At 33.8% G+C, this 17,621-nt stretch overlaps 1 protein-coding gene across 1 annotated transcript; it reads right to left on the reverse strand.

The window, feature by feature from the left end:
• Window positions 1-5,155: 5,155 nt before the first annotated feature.
• Window positions 5,156-17,436, reverse strand: LOC134254446 (uncharacterized; the record flags this gene model as incomplete). Its single annotated transcript, XM_062736962.1, has 4 exons — window positions 5,156-5,280; window positions 5,540-5,669; window positions 10,873-10,961; window positions 17,324-17,436. Coding segments are annotated over 4 exons (457 nt in total), but the record flags the coding sequence as incomplete, so codon positions are not given.
• Window positions 17,437-17,621: the final 185 nt, after the last annotated feature.

Genomic DNA, 17,621 nt, shown 5'->3' on the forward strand with positions numbered 1-17,621 from the left:
GTGAAAAATACAGTGGACCTTCAGATATCCGGATGCTTCAGTATCCGGACGATTTTTCATCGGAACGAAATTTTTAAATGTTATTTTGTCTTGTTTAACTGGTGATTCAGATATCCCGATCCTTCACATATCCGGACAAATTGACAGGGAACCAAAGCGTCCGGATAAATGAGGGTCCACTGTACTATGAAGATGTGCACAACATGAAGGAGAATATATGTGCAGATAAGTAAATGGACATGACTTAGAAATTGGCATCTCCTAAACAAAAGGCAACATGTTGGAATGTTGCACTTGCATTGGCTAAATTTGTGAATCCTGGAAATTAAAATACTTTGAAACAAGACTTATGTTGAATACTTCAAAATGTGACTGTTTTAGGTGTTTTCAAAGACTTGTGGATTTGTAAAGGAAAATTCAAATCTAGTGTTTTGCTGATGGATTTGTTACCAGTGTTTTGTTAGTAGTTTGTTAGTGTGGTTTGATAGTAGTTTGTTAGTAGATTCATAATTAATTCACAAGATGTGTTTGTGAGACACTATGGATGGTAACACAATTCTAGAGTGGGATGGAGACTGAAGTGGTATACACTTGTTAGATGTTTTAAGGGTAGCAAGGTCACAGCTGAGGTCACATGATACAAAAATTTCTGTACCAAAGGAAAGGTCTTGTCATAATGTACACTCATGTCAAATAACAGACACTGACAAACAGACAGACATGACTAAAACAATATACCCCAGGGATCTTTTGATGCGTGGGGGCATAAAAAGGAATTTGGAAGAAATGGGAAAAAAGGGTGGGCATTCACTCAATTTCAGATGCTGTGTATTTAATTTAAATGTTACGATGAAAAATGAAATCATACATATTATTTTTTAATTATCTAGATAGTTTTCTTGAACTAATTGTTGCTATGTTTTATTATGAATGCACTTATTCTATTCAACTTTGTATAAATGGGAAAAATTAAGGTGGGCATGTAAAAATGATTAATAGTTGTATGAGTAAAATGTGACATTTTTGTTATATAGGGGATATTCTGTGCATGTAAATATGTTCTTCTTTTTTTTAATTTAACACAATAAAATTATTTAACTTAATTATCTTGTTTTTTTTTACCTGCCTGGTGAACACAACAAAGGTTAGAGAGGTAATTAGTTGAAATACAGGTCTACGGGTGACGTCGGGTGTCAAAATTCTCTGTTGATGACCAGACTGCATTCGACATTGTCTATTTGCCATTCATGATCTTTAACAGGGGGGACTAAACTCCTAAAATCAGAGAAACTGTTGTTAAAAAGAGAGTTAAAGGTGTTACTCTTTAGGTCTCACACAAGGATTTAATATCGTTATTTGTTACTGTGTACATGTAGCTTTAAAAAAGTTCAGTGATGAATTAGATTCTGATCAGCAATAAATCATAATAAAAGAAAATAAAGATTAATATTCAAAGATAAAATTTGAGATCAAAAAATAAAAATAAGACAAAAATGGACAGTAAAACATACCTTACCCAAAATAGATGTGGGTTTGAAACATGTTGATAAATGGACTACACACCATTAGGAAGTTGCATCATGCACACCTAAAAAGTGATAGGTAATCAAGAGATTACGAAGCTGACACCTCACACAAATATAATCAGTCTAAGTAATGCAAATTCAGATCATATTTTCTTAACAGTTAGTATTTTTTTCTGACAACAATATTCAAGCAAGTTCTGCTTAAATAGGTCTTAAAGTTCATTGGGATTGATCTGTTCCAAAAACTTTAATCTGATCACTCGTTTGGAAAATGTAGGTCAGATCCAGCATCCGAAGCAAGTTTTGATTGTTCATCCTTAGATGCATCATCCATGCAAGTTTGGTCTAAGTAGGGCTTATAGTTACTTGAGAACAGACCTGCTCCTAAAACTCATCTGGAAAATGTAGGTCACATCCAGCATCCGAAGCAAGTCTGGTAGTGTCATTCCCTAGATGCATCGTCCATGCAAGTTTGGTCCAGGTAGGGCTTATAGTTACTTGGGAATGGACTTGCTCCAAAAACTTTAACCTGGTCACTCATCTGGAAAATGTAGGTCACATCCAGCATCCGAAGCAAGTCTGGTAGTGTCCATCCCTAAATGCATCATCCATGCAAGTTTGGTCCAGGTAGGGCTTATAGTTACTTGGGAATGGACCTGCTCCTAAAACTTTAACCGCCACTCATCTGGATGCAGATCGACAAGCTAATGACAGATGATTCTGATGCCAAGTTTAGTCCAGGTAGGGCTTATAGTTACTTGGGAATGGACCTGCTCCTTAAACTTTAACCGGGATGCCGATGCTAACGCCGACAAAAACAGAAATAAATTGTCTCTCTATAATTCATCGACTTCGTCGAGGTGAGCTAAAAAGAGCCATGGGCCTTTAAATGTTAAGATTCTCTAGGTCTTAAAATGAAGTTGATGACACCCGACTTTTCAGAATAATTCACAATTTAAGGGACATGAATCTCACACATCAATGTAAAACTGAAGATCTCAAACAGATTTTCACTTCTTTTTTTTTTAATTTCTTATATATTGATGTGATGTCAGTGTTAGAAATTGTAGCTTTGTAGGTTTCTGAGAAAAATGCACACAACAATTTAAGATGCCGTAAAATGAAAAAAATAAATTGAAAAAAAAGGCTTATACTTTTTTTCTTTTTTTATCTCTTGTCACTACACTGTTTCTATCTTCTGATTGATTTTTTTTAATTGCTTGTATTATGAACTGTAAAACTTTATGTATGTACTGTCTAAACAGTGTGACAACTTATGAATATTTGATCAAAACTTAATTCTCTTCTGTCTCTTTCTGTCGATTAATGATTACTGTCAGTTCCTGGAGAACGTATGACTATATATATGTCTTTCCAAGAATTATAAAAAATTAACTGTGAAACATAATGTAAACCATAATGAAACTTCTGGAAAGAATTTTCTCTAATAACCTCAAGCTAGCAACATTCAATCTTCAAAATGACACACACATTTCCAAAGTAATGTCAACATTGGAAGAGGTTGAAATTTCGAAAAAAAAAAAAAAAAAAAGAATGGAAAAGCACGATATTCACCTTAAAAGGACAAACTCAATTTAATTAAGTAGCATATTTTTTAGCAAAGATTACATCCATACTTACATAGAATTGTGAGTGATACAAATACACTCTTACAATAAGAATTAATCCAATAATTAGGATAAAAAAAAGTTCTAAATGTCTCCTTAACCTATATATCCTCAAAGTAATTAAGGGTACCCGGTAATTAACAAGTCCTTGTGAACACCAAAGTGCTATAGTACCCTTCTATGGCAAATAAGTACTGAACAAAATGAAGCCCAAGAAAATTAAAGAATTCTGTCACCAACATTCAGTATTTTTACCTTTTTGTCTGCAAAAGATGAAAAATGTTTAATGGCAGAAATGGTTAATTCATAAGATTTTTTTAAACAATAACAATGCTAACAATTTTTGATCAGGAAAGCTCACTCAAGTGTTTGGATCAAGTGATCTAGCAAAAAATGACAATCACACTGCTCAATAGCCAACATTTGATTGATTGTATTATTGTACATGTATATTGTTTACCTCACTCTTGAGAATTTTTCATTCAAATAGAGACACCAACACTTGCTGGTGGAGAGCTGCAAATTTTGTCCTATATTGGCACTCAGGGCCATTTAGCAGGAAGGGATCTTTTTTGTGCCAGTACATACTGTAACACGGAACCTCTGTTTATACAGACTTATCAGAAGGACTGGTCACTACGTCCCACAGTGGGATTCAAACCCACAACGTAAGGATCAACTCCTTACTTTGCGACTTTAACGCAGCTATAGATGCTCTAACCACTGCAACATTTGGGTGACCCAAGATTTAATTTTCAATACTCATAGCTAAAAAATTTAAATAAATTATAAATTTAAAACATAGATGCACTTTATACCTAAAAATCAATTTTGTCTCTTTGAAGGTTTCCTAAGTACTGTAGCTGCAATCATCAGTTCAAACTTCTAGTCCTTCAACATCCATTTCAGAATCTACAGGAATTCATTGCAGTTTCAGTAGCATATATTTACCTATAAATTAAGGTCAATTCCTTTAGAATCCAATTTAATAACTTTGCTGAGAATCATTTAAGAAAAAAAAAATTCAGAGAAATAAGTACAATTCTGACCATACTATCACCCTGTATCATAAAACAAATCTCCCTGAAGAATAAAGAATCTAGAGTCATCAATGTAAATCTGTCACACATGAAACACAAATCACTACAGAGATGTTATTAGAAATTGAATGATTCCTAAAACTAGAATCACACAATGCGACTAAAGAGTCACATGTAAATAATCAACATCTGAAATTATCCATCACTTGAATGTTTATCCAAAGCATTATGAATCCAACTAAAAATCACCTTGAATGTAATTACTGAAATGTCACATCTCCATCACTTGAATGAAATTCATCAACTTTTATTTGGTAATGGAGCTCTTTAATGAAATCAATTTTAATGAAATGTTTAAATTAAATAGAATCACCATGAAATCATCCATCTCTGAATGTTTATAAAAATCAAAGCATTGTCCAACTAGAATCACCACGGAAATTTCATATCCATCACTTGAATGTTTATCCAATCAGATCAAAGCATTGTCCAGCGAAGAATCACCACTGAAATATCACATGCATCTCTTGAATGTTAATTCAATCAGGTCAAAGCACTGTCAAGCTTAAAATCACCACTGAAATGGAAAGTGGAAAGTCTGAAGATTGGCCACATCCAAAGAAAGTAGAAATGTCTCCCAGCAAATTTTCATGTACACTCCAAAAACCAACAAATGAGCACAGAACTTTACTGCTATGTGTCACTCTGTAGTCCATTGGTCCATGCAAAGCAGTGGGGATTCTATGGATATCCTGGCAGAGAAAGAAGGTCTGAATTAGTTTATGAAGATTTTGTCTCACTGAAACAAAATGGCAATTGCATGAAATTAAAGTGTACATTGAAAAAATTTGGTGATCTATGTAGTCAGAGTAAATCAAAGAAATAACATGTAAGTATGTAACCTATAAGCCAGGACATACCGGTAAAGACTACACTGCAACATTTCCTCCACCAGAGACCATCAGGAGAGATGAAGAGGTGGACTGCAAAGAGAATTGGAAAGTTGCTGGTAACCAAGTGAGGGCTGTCCTTTAGAATTTAGCCATTTCACCAGTGATGGAGATAGTGCCACAACATCCAGAGCATCTGAAAGACATAAGAACATGTCCATTATGAAAATCCCAAAGACTTGAATTGTTTCTTTTGCTAAAAAAATGAAGATTGAAGAAAGACTGTTAATTAAGATCCATTCAACAGTCATATTTTGTTTCAGAAGAACCAACATATTAGCCATAAGATAATTAATGCACATTATTTGACTTCCACCCAAAACTTTTGTGCAAAACACTGTGTATGAAAATTGCTTCTGACATTTCATTAAAACCTTATATTTGATGGAGCGTACATGGTTTGTTGCTGTCGGCTCCATTGTCTTTGATGGAGTGTACAGGTTTGTTGCTGTTGGATCCGTTGTCAGCTGCTACCAGGGACAGGGTAAGGAGTCCTGTCATCTTCATTCCTCTTCCTGAAGTCGACTGGAGCAATGGGTAGAAATCTTAAGTAAACAATATCCAGTGATTGTCCATAGATTTTTTCAACAAAGTTTGACTATATACAAATTTTGTTCTTAATTAATAATGTCTGTCATGTTTTCTGAAGAAATTTGACACTTTAATTTGGCTTACATTTTGACAAGATTTGCTGATTTGGGCTTTCATGCTTATATGTGTCATCATGGTCATTGATGTGTGTGGCAACAGGTATAAATATGTTCAGACTCTTGACCCTAGAAGTTTGACAATGTTTAAAAAAAATTTAACCTTGGCAATTAACTTTTGAACAGGAAATAAAATTTCTTATTTCACAATTCCTAAACAAATCTTTGATAAACAATTTTAACCCTTTGACCTTGACCTTTAAGTTTGCCATACATTTGAGAAACTTCAACCTTCGTCATAAGCTGCCATACATGGGCATCAGTGTTTAACAAACACATTTTGTCTTCATTATTTTTAAGTGGCGGTGTCTCCATATGAGGGAAAAAATTCCAGAGAGAGATGTTTTCACAAAAAACTCTCTCTTGTAATAATAACATAAAACATGAGCATGTTGGTTGTAAATTGTTCTCCCTTGAATCAGAACTGATTAAATATTTTAAAAACAATAATTATAAGATTTGAAAAGGTTGTGCATCTTAAAATTGACTGAGTTCTGCAGTTGAATTAGCTATAAAACTTTAATTTATATTGATACTCAAAACACCTTGATTAATTATTTTCAATCATACTGTTTTCTGAAATGTTCAACTTTTTTTTCAATAATGGATACATAAATCATACATTTTCAGCTTCTCCAAAAATTGAAAAAAAAAAGTGTTTAAAATTTATAACCATTTAAAATACTTGTGAATCCAAAATTTTTAGCTCATTTGAGCTTTTCCAGTTTCCTTATCACATTATGTCTGTCGTCCATCTGTTTGTCTGGAAAATTTCTACATTTTTAACTTCTCTACAACCACTGGGCCAATTTTAACCAATTCACAAAGAAATATGTACATCTGTATGTCAGTCTGTCAATTTAACCTTGGTCATCATGGTCATATCTATCAAAAGTGAAGAGACAAGGCATTTGTATTAAACATATACATGTATTAGTATTTACCTATAACAATGGTATGATTTTTTTTTACCCATGACCTTGAAGTTTGACCTACTTGCAAAAAAATTACATTTCTTTAAATTCATCATTTTTGTAGAATTCATATTATACAAGCATGTATATTATTCCTCAATAAAACAAACCCTTTAAAACTTTTTTCTCAAACATGAAAAACCTATATCGTGAAGTGGGGTAGTTAGTCATTGACTTTTAGCTTCATGCTAGAAACTTTAATACTTTTTAAAAAATGTTGCATTTGCTTATAACTTTTGATTGAGAAGAGATATGACTTTCACATTTGACATGTACATTACTCACAAGAATTGAAGATGTTTCCCAGGATGCTATGATTTTTTAACCTATGATGTTGATGGTTTACCTAATTTTCAAAATATTTAACTCTCCTATATATGATAAATAAATATTGATCCCCTGTTTATTGTAAAAATAAAGGTAATGGCTTATTAAGCATATAATTAGTTATCATATTAATAATTCACAGTAGCAACACCACCAACCATCTCCCTTAAGATGATTAGGCTGCTGAAAAATGTACGAAGGAGTTCGAGGGAACAAGGTAGGAAATTTTAGCATAAAAAACCTCAATTTTCGATTGTTGGAAGAAAGTTAGAATGCAAGGTTTGAACCCCGGGGCAAAATGAAAAAGGTCAAAACTTTTTATGCACATGTGTATGACACCACCAACTATCTTCAAAAGATGTGGCTGTTTTGTAAAATGTAACACGGAGAGAAAGGGAAGAAGGGGCTTGAAGCATAAAAAACCTCATTTGATGTGTTCGAGCCCCCATTTGAACAGGCCTCTGACCGTGGGCAAAAAAGAAAGGAAACCTTACTGCACATCTACATGACACCACCAACCATCTCCCAAAAGATGATTAGGCTGCTGAGTAAAATAAAGAAGGAGTTCAGGGAAGAAGGGGCTTTTAGCATAAAAATATGCTTTTGATGAAATTGAAAAAGGGCAAAATCAAAATTAGGTAAAAGCCTTACTGCACATATATATACACCACCAACCATCTCTCAAAAGATGATTAGGCTGCTGAGTAAAATGTAGAAGGAGCTCTAAGCAAGGGGAAGCAAGTTGTTCACTTGAGAATTTTTATTTATTTTAAGTTAATACTTTTTTGACCAATGGGGCAAAAAAAAAGAGAAACCTTACTGCACATCTACATGACACCACCAACCATCTCTTATATTAGATGATTAGGCTGCTGAGTAAAATGTAGAAGGATTCTGTAGTAGGGACTAAGGGGCTTTTTGCATAAAAAACGCATTAAAATTACATAAACTATTTGCCAATATTTGGCATCCCCGGGGCAAAATGAAAATTTGAAATTTTACTGCACATCTACATGACACCACCAACCATCTCCCAGAAGATGATTAGGCTGCTGAGTAAAATGTTGAAAGCAGTTCAGGGAAGACGGAGTTTTTAGCATGACATAAAAAACCTGAAAATTTTTCGACCCCCATTTGATCCCCAGGGCAAACAAAATATATATGCACATCTACATGACACCCCCAACCAGATATGCCAAAAGTAATTAGGCATTCATATAAATCTATTCATGTCTACATCTGACATTGAATTCAAAATGATACTGTAAGGCGGACGGACAGACGGACGTTACATCAGTAACAACAGATAAAACTATTTAGAAAGTGCGGGTATAATGACTAATCATGGCTTTGAAGTACTTGAAAAGAAGATTTTAAAAGGTTTCCCTATATAAAACTTTTAACGGCATTTTGGCCCCACCCTAGCCCCGGGAGTCATGCTTTGAACAAACTTGAATCTACACTATCTCAGAGGATGATTCCACATGAGTTTCATCTTTCCAGGCCCAGTGGTTCTTGAGAAGAAAATTTTTAAAGAGTTTTTTACTATATATTCCTAAGTAAAACTTTTAAAGGCCATTATGGCCCCACCCTATCCTGGGGGTCATGATTTGAACAAACTTGAATCTACACTACTTGAGGATAATTTCACATGAGTTTCATCTTTCCTGACGCAGTGGTTCTTGAGAAAAAGATTTTTAAAGAGTTTTCCTTTATACTGTCAGTAAAATTTAATCGGCCATTTTGGCCCCAATGTTTTGGGGTCATGATTTGAACAAACTTGAATCTACACAACCTGAGATTGATTGGAGAGAGTTTCATCTTTCCTGGCCTATCGGTTCTTACAAGAAAGATTTTTTAAAAATGCCATTAATTTTTCTCTAATTCATAATTATCTCCACTTGGAAGAGGGGGTGGCCCTTTTTGAACATTTTTTAAGTTTTTTTACCCAAGGATACTTTGTAGCAAGTTTGGTTGAAATTGGCCCAGTGGTTTGGAGTATCAAGAAGATGAAAATGTAAAAAGTTTACAACAACAATGCCGCCGCCGATGATGACGACGACAGACAACGGACAAATTTTGATCAGAAAAGCTCACTTGAGCCTTTGGCTCAGGCCATTTAAATCACAAGAGGCCCATGGGCCTTATAGGTCACCTGAGGATTATTCAACAACTTTCCATTGATTGAATTTGATCCATATTTTAAGCCAGATGCTATAGCATTTACAATTTGGTCATCATAACTATACACTTAGCAGTTCCTTAGTATGTTACTTTATACCCATAGGCAAGGTAGGGGAACAAAAAATGCATTTCAACTAATCGGTAATATTCAGCAATAATAAGTAGTGCCCCTACCACACATGAACCCTTGACTCTTAGATCTAGATCCACACATTGCACTATTTTTGGAAAGGCATCCTTGCTTTTCAAAAATATTTGATTAAAACCAAGGAGCATATTTCAAACAATTCATTCATTTTCAGTATATAATTATAGCCCCCCCCCTCTATGGTACAACTGACCCTGGGGCCCTGAAATTTACAATTCTTGAAGATTAGGGATTGCTCATAACTATATAGGTAGTTCATCTGCTTAAAACCTAGGAGCAAAAGAAAATATTCAAAGATTTAATGTTTTTTCTCTATACATGTATAATCAATACAGCCCCGCCCTAACACCAGAATCCCTGACCCTGGGGCTACAAAATTCACAATTTTGGTAGAGGCACTCTTGCTTATCATAAGTATGTACTGAGTTAGTTTATATAAAACCTAGGAGCAGAGAAGAAGATTTTCAAAGAATTCATGTATTTTCACTATATAATCAACAAAGTGCCCTGGACAGAACCCTGACCCTGGCCATAAAATTCACAATTTTGGTAGAGGCACTCTTGCTCATCATAACTATGTACTTAGTTAGTTTATTTAATCCCCAGGAGCAGAGAAGAAGATTTTCAAAGAATTCATGTATTTTCTCTATATAATGTTTAAGCCATCCCCTGACATTTTTTGCTACTTCCGGTTTGACCAGAACCCCTGACCCTGGGGCCATAAAATTCACGATTTTGGTAGAGGCACTCTTGCTCATCATAACTATTTACTTAGTTAGTTTATTCAATATTCAGGAGCAGAGAAGAAGATTTTCAAAGAAATAATGCATGTTCACTATATACTTATTTAGCCCCGCCCTAGCACAAGAACCCCTGACCCCAGGGCCATGAATTTCACAATTTTGGTAAAGGCTTCAATGCTGATTACAATCATGCAAACAGTTTTGCTTGATGATATAAAGAAGAAGATTTTTAAAGATTGCATTAATTTTAGTGGTTTTGGCCTCACCCCCCAGGCCCCAGGGGGGCAGGGATCATGAAATTCACTATTTTTGTTCCCCTTCACCCATAGATGCTTTGTGGCAAATTTGGTTGAAATTGGTCGAGTGGTTGCAGAGAAGAAGCTGAAAATGTTCAAAAGTTCACGATCGATTGACGACGAACGACGTATGACAACGGACAAAAACAGATAGCAATAGGTCACCTGAGTGACTCAGGTGAGCTTAAAATGGACTGATCCAAGGATTAAATTATTAAGTTAGTAGACTTTTTCAGAAAGTTTGAATAAGAGAATAAGGCAAATAATCAAATCCAAAAATAACTGCACTATATATACATTATATTCGAACATTTTAAAGAAGAAGACATAAAGTTGCACATGCACTCACTGAATATTGGGTACATCCAAGCTTTCGCATTGTGATTCTGTAGTAGCCTGCATTGTGAATGGTATTAAAGATACCAAGTGCTTCCTCATCTAAAACAACAATAAAATTATAAAAGAAACTAGAGCCGAGCTCGTTGCAAAGCAACGAGTAGGTCTTCCGTCGGAGCTGCGGACAGGGAGAAGTGACCTTGAGTCAAGGTCATGTCACGTTCTAATGTTAAAGCAATGTTTTAAGGGTAGATATCATCTTATGTTCTACTATTTAAAAAGTGGATAGTAAATTTATTTTTGCGACCTTGACCTTGTCAAAATGACCTTGCGTCACACCATGACACACGCTGGTGATGTCAGAGCATATCCCATTTGTGTGCTACTGTATTGACAAATTCACACATGTTCTTTCAAACAATGCATACATTTTATCCTAAATGACCGTGATTCAAGGTCATGACACACCTTGATTTAAGCTATACTCTTTTTTTTCAATAAGCCTTGTCACAGCTAACATGTGTAAAACAGGTATGAAAGAGGTACCCTTTCTTTATCAAAAGTTATGGTCAAATTTTTATGTTATGTTTAAATGGAAAAACCGGTTAAACGTCAAGGTCAAAGTTCATTATAAACTAGTACATACAGTCATGTGATTTTTGTGTAATATGAAAGTCCTATCTCTTCTCATTCAAAAGTTATGATCAAAGCTAGAATTGTGAAAAGTAAGTCAAGCTTCAAGGTCACGTCAAAAGTCAGTGTATTTAGAAAAGTGTTGTCTCAGGTAATACACAGGGGTAAAATAAAAGCCCTCTTTCTTCTCGTTCTTATTGTATGACAATTGTTAATGTTTTTGAAAAGCAGGTCAAAACTTCAAGGTCAAATGGTAAATAATCATACTGAATATTGAAAGGCGTTGTCACAGGTAATGCATTTTTATAAAATGGAAGCTTTCGAAAGTTTTTGTCAATTTAAAGTAATGTTATTTTTATGTAGGCCAAGCTCCAAGATGAAGGTCACAGTATATTTGAAAATCACATGTCACGATTAATGAACATGACATATATGAAAGTCCTATATATTTCAGCTCATTCAATAATTATTATCATTGACAAGTTTAAAGTTCTCGTGACAGATGGACAGACTGGCTGTTGAATAAGGTTTAATATACCCTAAAAATAAATACATGAAATTTAAACATGATAAATTGAGAAATACGAATAATCCAAAAAAAATATATAGAAAATTTTACAATATAAATGAAGTTTCCTTCATGATATTACCTTAAAGACATATTAATACATATTTTTCAAGTACATATACATTATATATGTACGTTTGGATTCAAGACGCCGAGACCGGTCTTTAATGAGAGCATATACACAATTGTATCGATACGAGGTACATGTAGGTGGTGTTGTAAAAGGATTATATTCGCCTGATTCCACCTCTGATTTTTTTTTAATTCTATCTTTGCGCTGCTAGCGATTTTCATTGTTTAAACTGTCTTTTGAGCTGAAATATTGTTCCTTTTCTGGGTATTCTGCGTATGCTCAAAGGCCGTCAGCACCACATGCATCTTACATGTATAAAATTAATTGTCCAGCCTTTCACTTTCACATAAATTTAGCTATATTGCCAGGTAAGAGAGCTATTGTACCACCCATTAAAAAGTTAATATATTTGTGCACAAAAAAAAAAAAATGCGCTGAAGCTATATATTTCAATATTTCCATTTCTAAATTTTTTCTCTATAATAACCCTTTGAAAGTAAGCGGAGTTGATTTCCTGATAATTCTGCCGGAATGTAAATTAGGCAGGTCGATAGGTCAGCAGCTAAGGAGGCCTAATACGCATGCAAATCTCGTGCGCATCTGTCTCTGTGTCTGAGGCTAAGGAGGCCAAATATGCATGTAAATCTCGTGCGGCTGCCTTTGTGTTTGACGTCAGTGTACGAGGACTATTGAAATTGGCATGGAAGTCCCCGTGTAATTTAAATCGATTAGTCTACATTCTTAATGTCTAAGTCTACAATTTTATTTCACAATGAAATGGAAATATAAGGAATCACTGTCTAGTTTTGAGAGTATGCCAGGGACATCAACAATAGTGGGAAACATGGGATAATTTAAGCATAACGGGCTTCGCCCGTTATGCCCCATGTTTCCCCCCCCCTGACATACTCTCAAAACTAGACAGTGATTCCATAATATCGGTGTTTTTCAACTGCAGCAATCTAAAAATATTACTTACCGTGTGTCTCTAGCACATTCCTTCAATTTTACTACAGCAAAACATTCCTTACAAACTTTTTTTAATAGTCCTCCTGAGCGGAATTTTAGATATCGAAAATATCAACTAATTATTCTTCCATTTTGGGTGGAAAAATAATTCGGCCCAACGAGCTTCTTGCAAATGTCAAGTACTTAGTACTTGATAGAGGTATCTGGAATATTTTGAAATCCATCTTTTGTGCAGTTGATCTATGTAAGAATTCTGAGAAATTACTCCAGAACCAAATGCAATTTTTTGTGCACAATTAATATATACTTTTAATATGGGTGGCACTGTAGCTTTCTGGTGATCCATCCCAATTTTTTTTCATCTAGCGAGCTACACATCTGCAGCTAGCCTTTCACCAAATATATTGTATAAAAATTATGATTCCATCTTTTTTGTAACTTTAAATTGCTATAAATATAGTGTAAAAATCCAGAAAGACAATTATGAAAATTAGAAATGATTTTATTGATTGTCGGAAATTCTTGAAAAGCTTGGGATGTATATTGTTTTAAGAGCTCTTCCATGTAATTTAAGCTGTATATTTTTACAATGATCATGTGCCTGTAAAATCATATCAACATGATATTCTTTTTATTTGACGAAATAAAAGAAATACATAGATATAAGCATATCATTCCGTACAATACAATTATAAATTATGTAATTTTAGATTTTAAAATGTCTCTCCCACTTACAATTTACTTCGTACATTTATCATGTTTTAAATATTTATATTCGCTACAAGTAATTTAAAGAACATAGCAAACTCTGAATCCGGTATACACAAATTAGATCAATAGGCCCGTATACATGAACCAATCGCAATGATGGAAATGCTCCACGCTATATGTATATCATTCCAAAAATAGAATCAGCCGTACAAATCAAAAACAAAGTTGCAGGCGTGAGAACCCCGACTTTTTAAATATCGAAACTGTAATAACACACATCAAAAAGGAAGAATTTAATATTAATGTACGCGCAAATTACTGTCAAATTGGCAGATCATTGTGGAAAATGTTAATGGGATATAGGCCATCCTGTGTCACTTTTTCAGTGTGGTTGATGAACTCGCCCATACACTTTGTAATCTCACCTGAGCAGCGGAGAAACTGAAATCGCAGCATGCACTAGCCATTCGTCATATAGAATAGAATGCACATTTACAATGAATATATTTGAATACATATTTATTTTCAACAAAACCTTCATGTATGTTTGTAGAAATATTCTATACGATTCACGCAAAAAATATTTTCTTTGATTTTAAACAGTAAATAAATGTTGCAGAGGAAACAAGATAGCGTGTGAAATTTCTATAATACCAAAGCTATAAGTGGTCTAGTATACAAAATAAACACTGCCGTTTTATTTTCTTCAGCTAGGTTGTCCTTTGATCGGAGAAATGGTTGTATACATGTAAGTTTTGTATGTAAAATGTGTGCAGCTTAAGACTGAGTTATTTAATGTTTTTCTATTGTCTTACAATTTTATTTGTTTCAACATTAAACGGAGATCAGAATAAAAATAAAATGCGCAAATGATTGTCGTCACTGGTTTACACACAACACAGTCACTGTGTATCGAACTCCCTGAACGTGTATACGGGTCAATGGGCGATCGATGAACGGGTAACATAACTCTAAACAGTACACAGAGCAGCCAAGGTCCGAGAAGAATTTACGATGGATGTATTAAGAGACAGTGAATTATTCTAAGCTTGAAAGCTTTTGTAAAATATAAATAATGCTATACATTGAATAATAAACGAAGGAAATACGATCAGTATTTTTTTTCCCTTTCTCCCGTCTTTTAAAAAAATAAATAAAAAGAGAAAGTTGTCTCTGAAAATTCTGCAAGGCATCAATCCAGCTCGAGAATGTGTTAAAAACCTTATTTCAACAAAGTTTAACATTCAATTTAGTTATGTATATTGTTTCTATCCAGTTATTTCAGTTATACATGTTATACGCATAAAGAATTCTTCTACACTTGCCGAATAAAATCACTTACCTGTACATGGACTATAAAGTTTTCTGCTCATTTAATAACACATGACCCGAACAAAAAAAACGTTTTCATGAGTTCAATAAGATGTTAAAGAACCCATTTCAAATCAATAACCATATTGAAATATTTACCGTTTTTGAGTTATAAAGTAAAAACTTTCAAGTTCCCTTGACCCCTAATTTGAGGGGCCAGCCCCTTTTTATTGATGTCAAATGATAGATCTTAAAATTATGCACAACTTTTGTGAAACATGTCTTAACAAAATATTTTTAGTTTAAAAGATACACAAGGAAATATATGTAAAATTTTGCGCTTTTAGGCACTCTCATTTTTGACCCCTATCTAGCACCGTTTTGAGCGCAGAAATCGAAAAATGAAAACCGATGTGCACAACTTCAATCCTTCTATTATCTAAAATCAGTAGAATTTCTGCTCCAGTTTTAGCCGTCTCTGAGCCTTTGTCTGGAAACGAAAGCCTATAAATTTTCGATTAAAGGGCAATAACTCCAAACCGGAAGTGACTTTTTGAAATTTTAGAAAGCATTCTGATAGACTTTATTAACGTCTATAAGCTCTAAAAATTTGAACGAAATCCGTCAAGAAATGAGCGAGTTACGAGGTCTCAAAGTTGGCGTCTAGGAAAAAAAAAAAAAAAAAGAATAATATGAATAATCTTAACCATCAGAATCAGTAGAAGGTCTTCCGCCTGAGCGGAAGACCTTAATGATCAGTATGTTTTTACATGATAATTTGCATAAAAAGTTGATAAGGCCACACCAATTTGTAACATAGTTCTTTGGATTTTCAAAAATAAAAAGAGAGGCGAGCGAGCGAAAATATTTTATAAATATTTATTTTTTTATTTCAGTTTTCAAAATTATGAGGTGAGCGAATATAATCAATATTAGTGGCAAAAATTTCTAAGTTCTTCTATAGTACACAGGGGTGTGCAATTGAGGAAAAAATCAAGTACTTTCCCACAGGCTAGTGGCAGCTTTCAAGTTAATAGCCCCTAGTAAAAAGTTACTAACCCAAACAGAGGGGCAAAAATTAAAATAAATACTTATCTGGAGAAGAAATTAATTGCTGAAAAGGTCAGGGTACTGGGGTCATTCTTTTTTAAATCAAAGTTAAAAGTTCTCACTATCAATTATATATCAATGATGCATAAATTATCATGAAAAAAAAATAAATTAATTTAAATGATTTATCTTCCTTTTTTCTTGATCATTGCACTAGATCATTAAGAATAAAATCAAATTCATTTTGTTTTCATCTTAAATCATTAAATACACTGGAAATATATTTTATGTGAGTTACAAAACACTTATCTTTCAGTTCATTGGAAAATCGTAAATAATTTAATGAGATATCTGCATGTATTTACCATAAATTGAGGAATAGAGGAAATTCGGATTAGGAAAAAAACGATCGTTTTTGGAAGTAATTAAGTCAGATAGAAGTACAAAACAGATAAGATTATGGAGATTTATTGACAATAGGAGCATGTTGTCTGGAAAATTTTAACTGGTTGGGAATTTTATAACAAATACAAGTGAAAATACCGATTGTTCTTGTCATTGCTGCATTGCTTGTGTATAGTTATGTTTTTTACTAGCCCGACGGGCTACCTCCTTGAAGAAAACAACTAGCCCGATCCCTGGTTGTTTGGATATGCTAATTGTTCACCCCTGGTACATACAAACAGTTACACGGGCATCTTGCAAACAAACTGAGTAAATCCCGCGCTTCTGTCATACAAATTTCCAAGTCTTTTATGCGTTTTGTGTAAAAAGTCGAGAAAAAAATTTATATTCGGATATTTTTGGACGCGCGCGCGAAATTTATTTTTTTAATATTATAATTTGGATTTGTTAAAAATAGAAGCGGCGAATCCGACGAACTATATTAGAAATTGGTATGGCCTAAGTGTAAATAGTGGGGCATAGATGCTGTGTAGGCAATTTTAATCTAACACATTAGATTACAGGTATAAATTGCTAGCTAATTAATACGGCAATACATTTTTTCATTTGCTTCCATGGGGATGTTTTATACAGTGGATAATTGTGATAAAGTAAAATATGACATTTTTTTAAAACAGGAAATCTAAACATCTACTTTTTTTTTACTTGATTACAATGATCTTGAAAAATTATCTCTTTTTTTACCTGTCTGATGAACACAGCAAAGGTTACAGAGGTGATTGGTAGAAGTATTGGTATACAGGTGTCCAAACTCTCTGTTGATGGTCTTGCAGATGTATATCCACCATAGTTCAGATCTTCAACAGGGGAGATTATACTCCTAAAATCATAAAATAATAAGTATAATGCTTGAATATAAACTTGAGATCAGAGAAATTTAGAATATGCCTCAATCATATGGCCTTTAATTAAGAGAGAAAATTTGGGAATAATTTACATACACCTACCTCAAAATACAATTTGGATCCAAGTTGACACTTTA

The sequence above is a fragment of the Saccostrea cucullata genome, unplaced genomic scaffold (genome assembly GCF_032062105.1).
Source record: "Saccostrea cucullata isolate Sc308-1 unplaced genomic scaffold, CSIRO_AGI_Scuc_v1 ctg12404, whole genome shotgun sequence".
In the NCBI taxonomy this organism is placed as follows: Eukaryota; Metazoa; Mollusca; class Bivalvia; order Ostreida; family Ostreidae; genus Saccostrea; species Saccostrea cuccullata.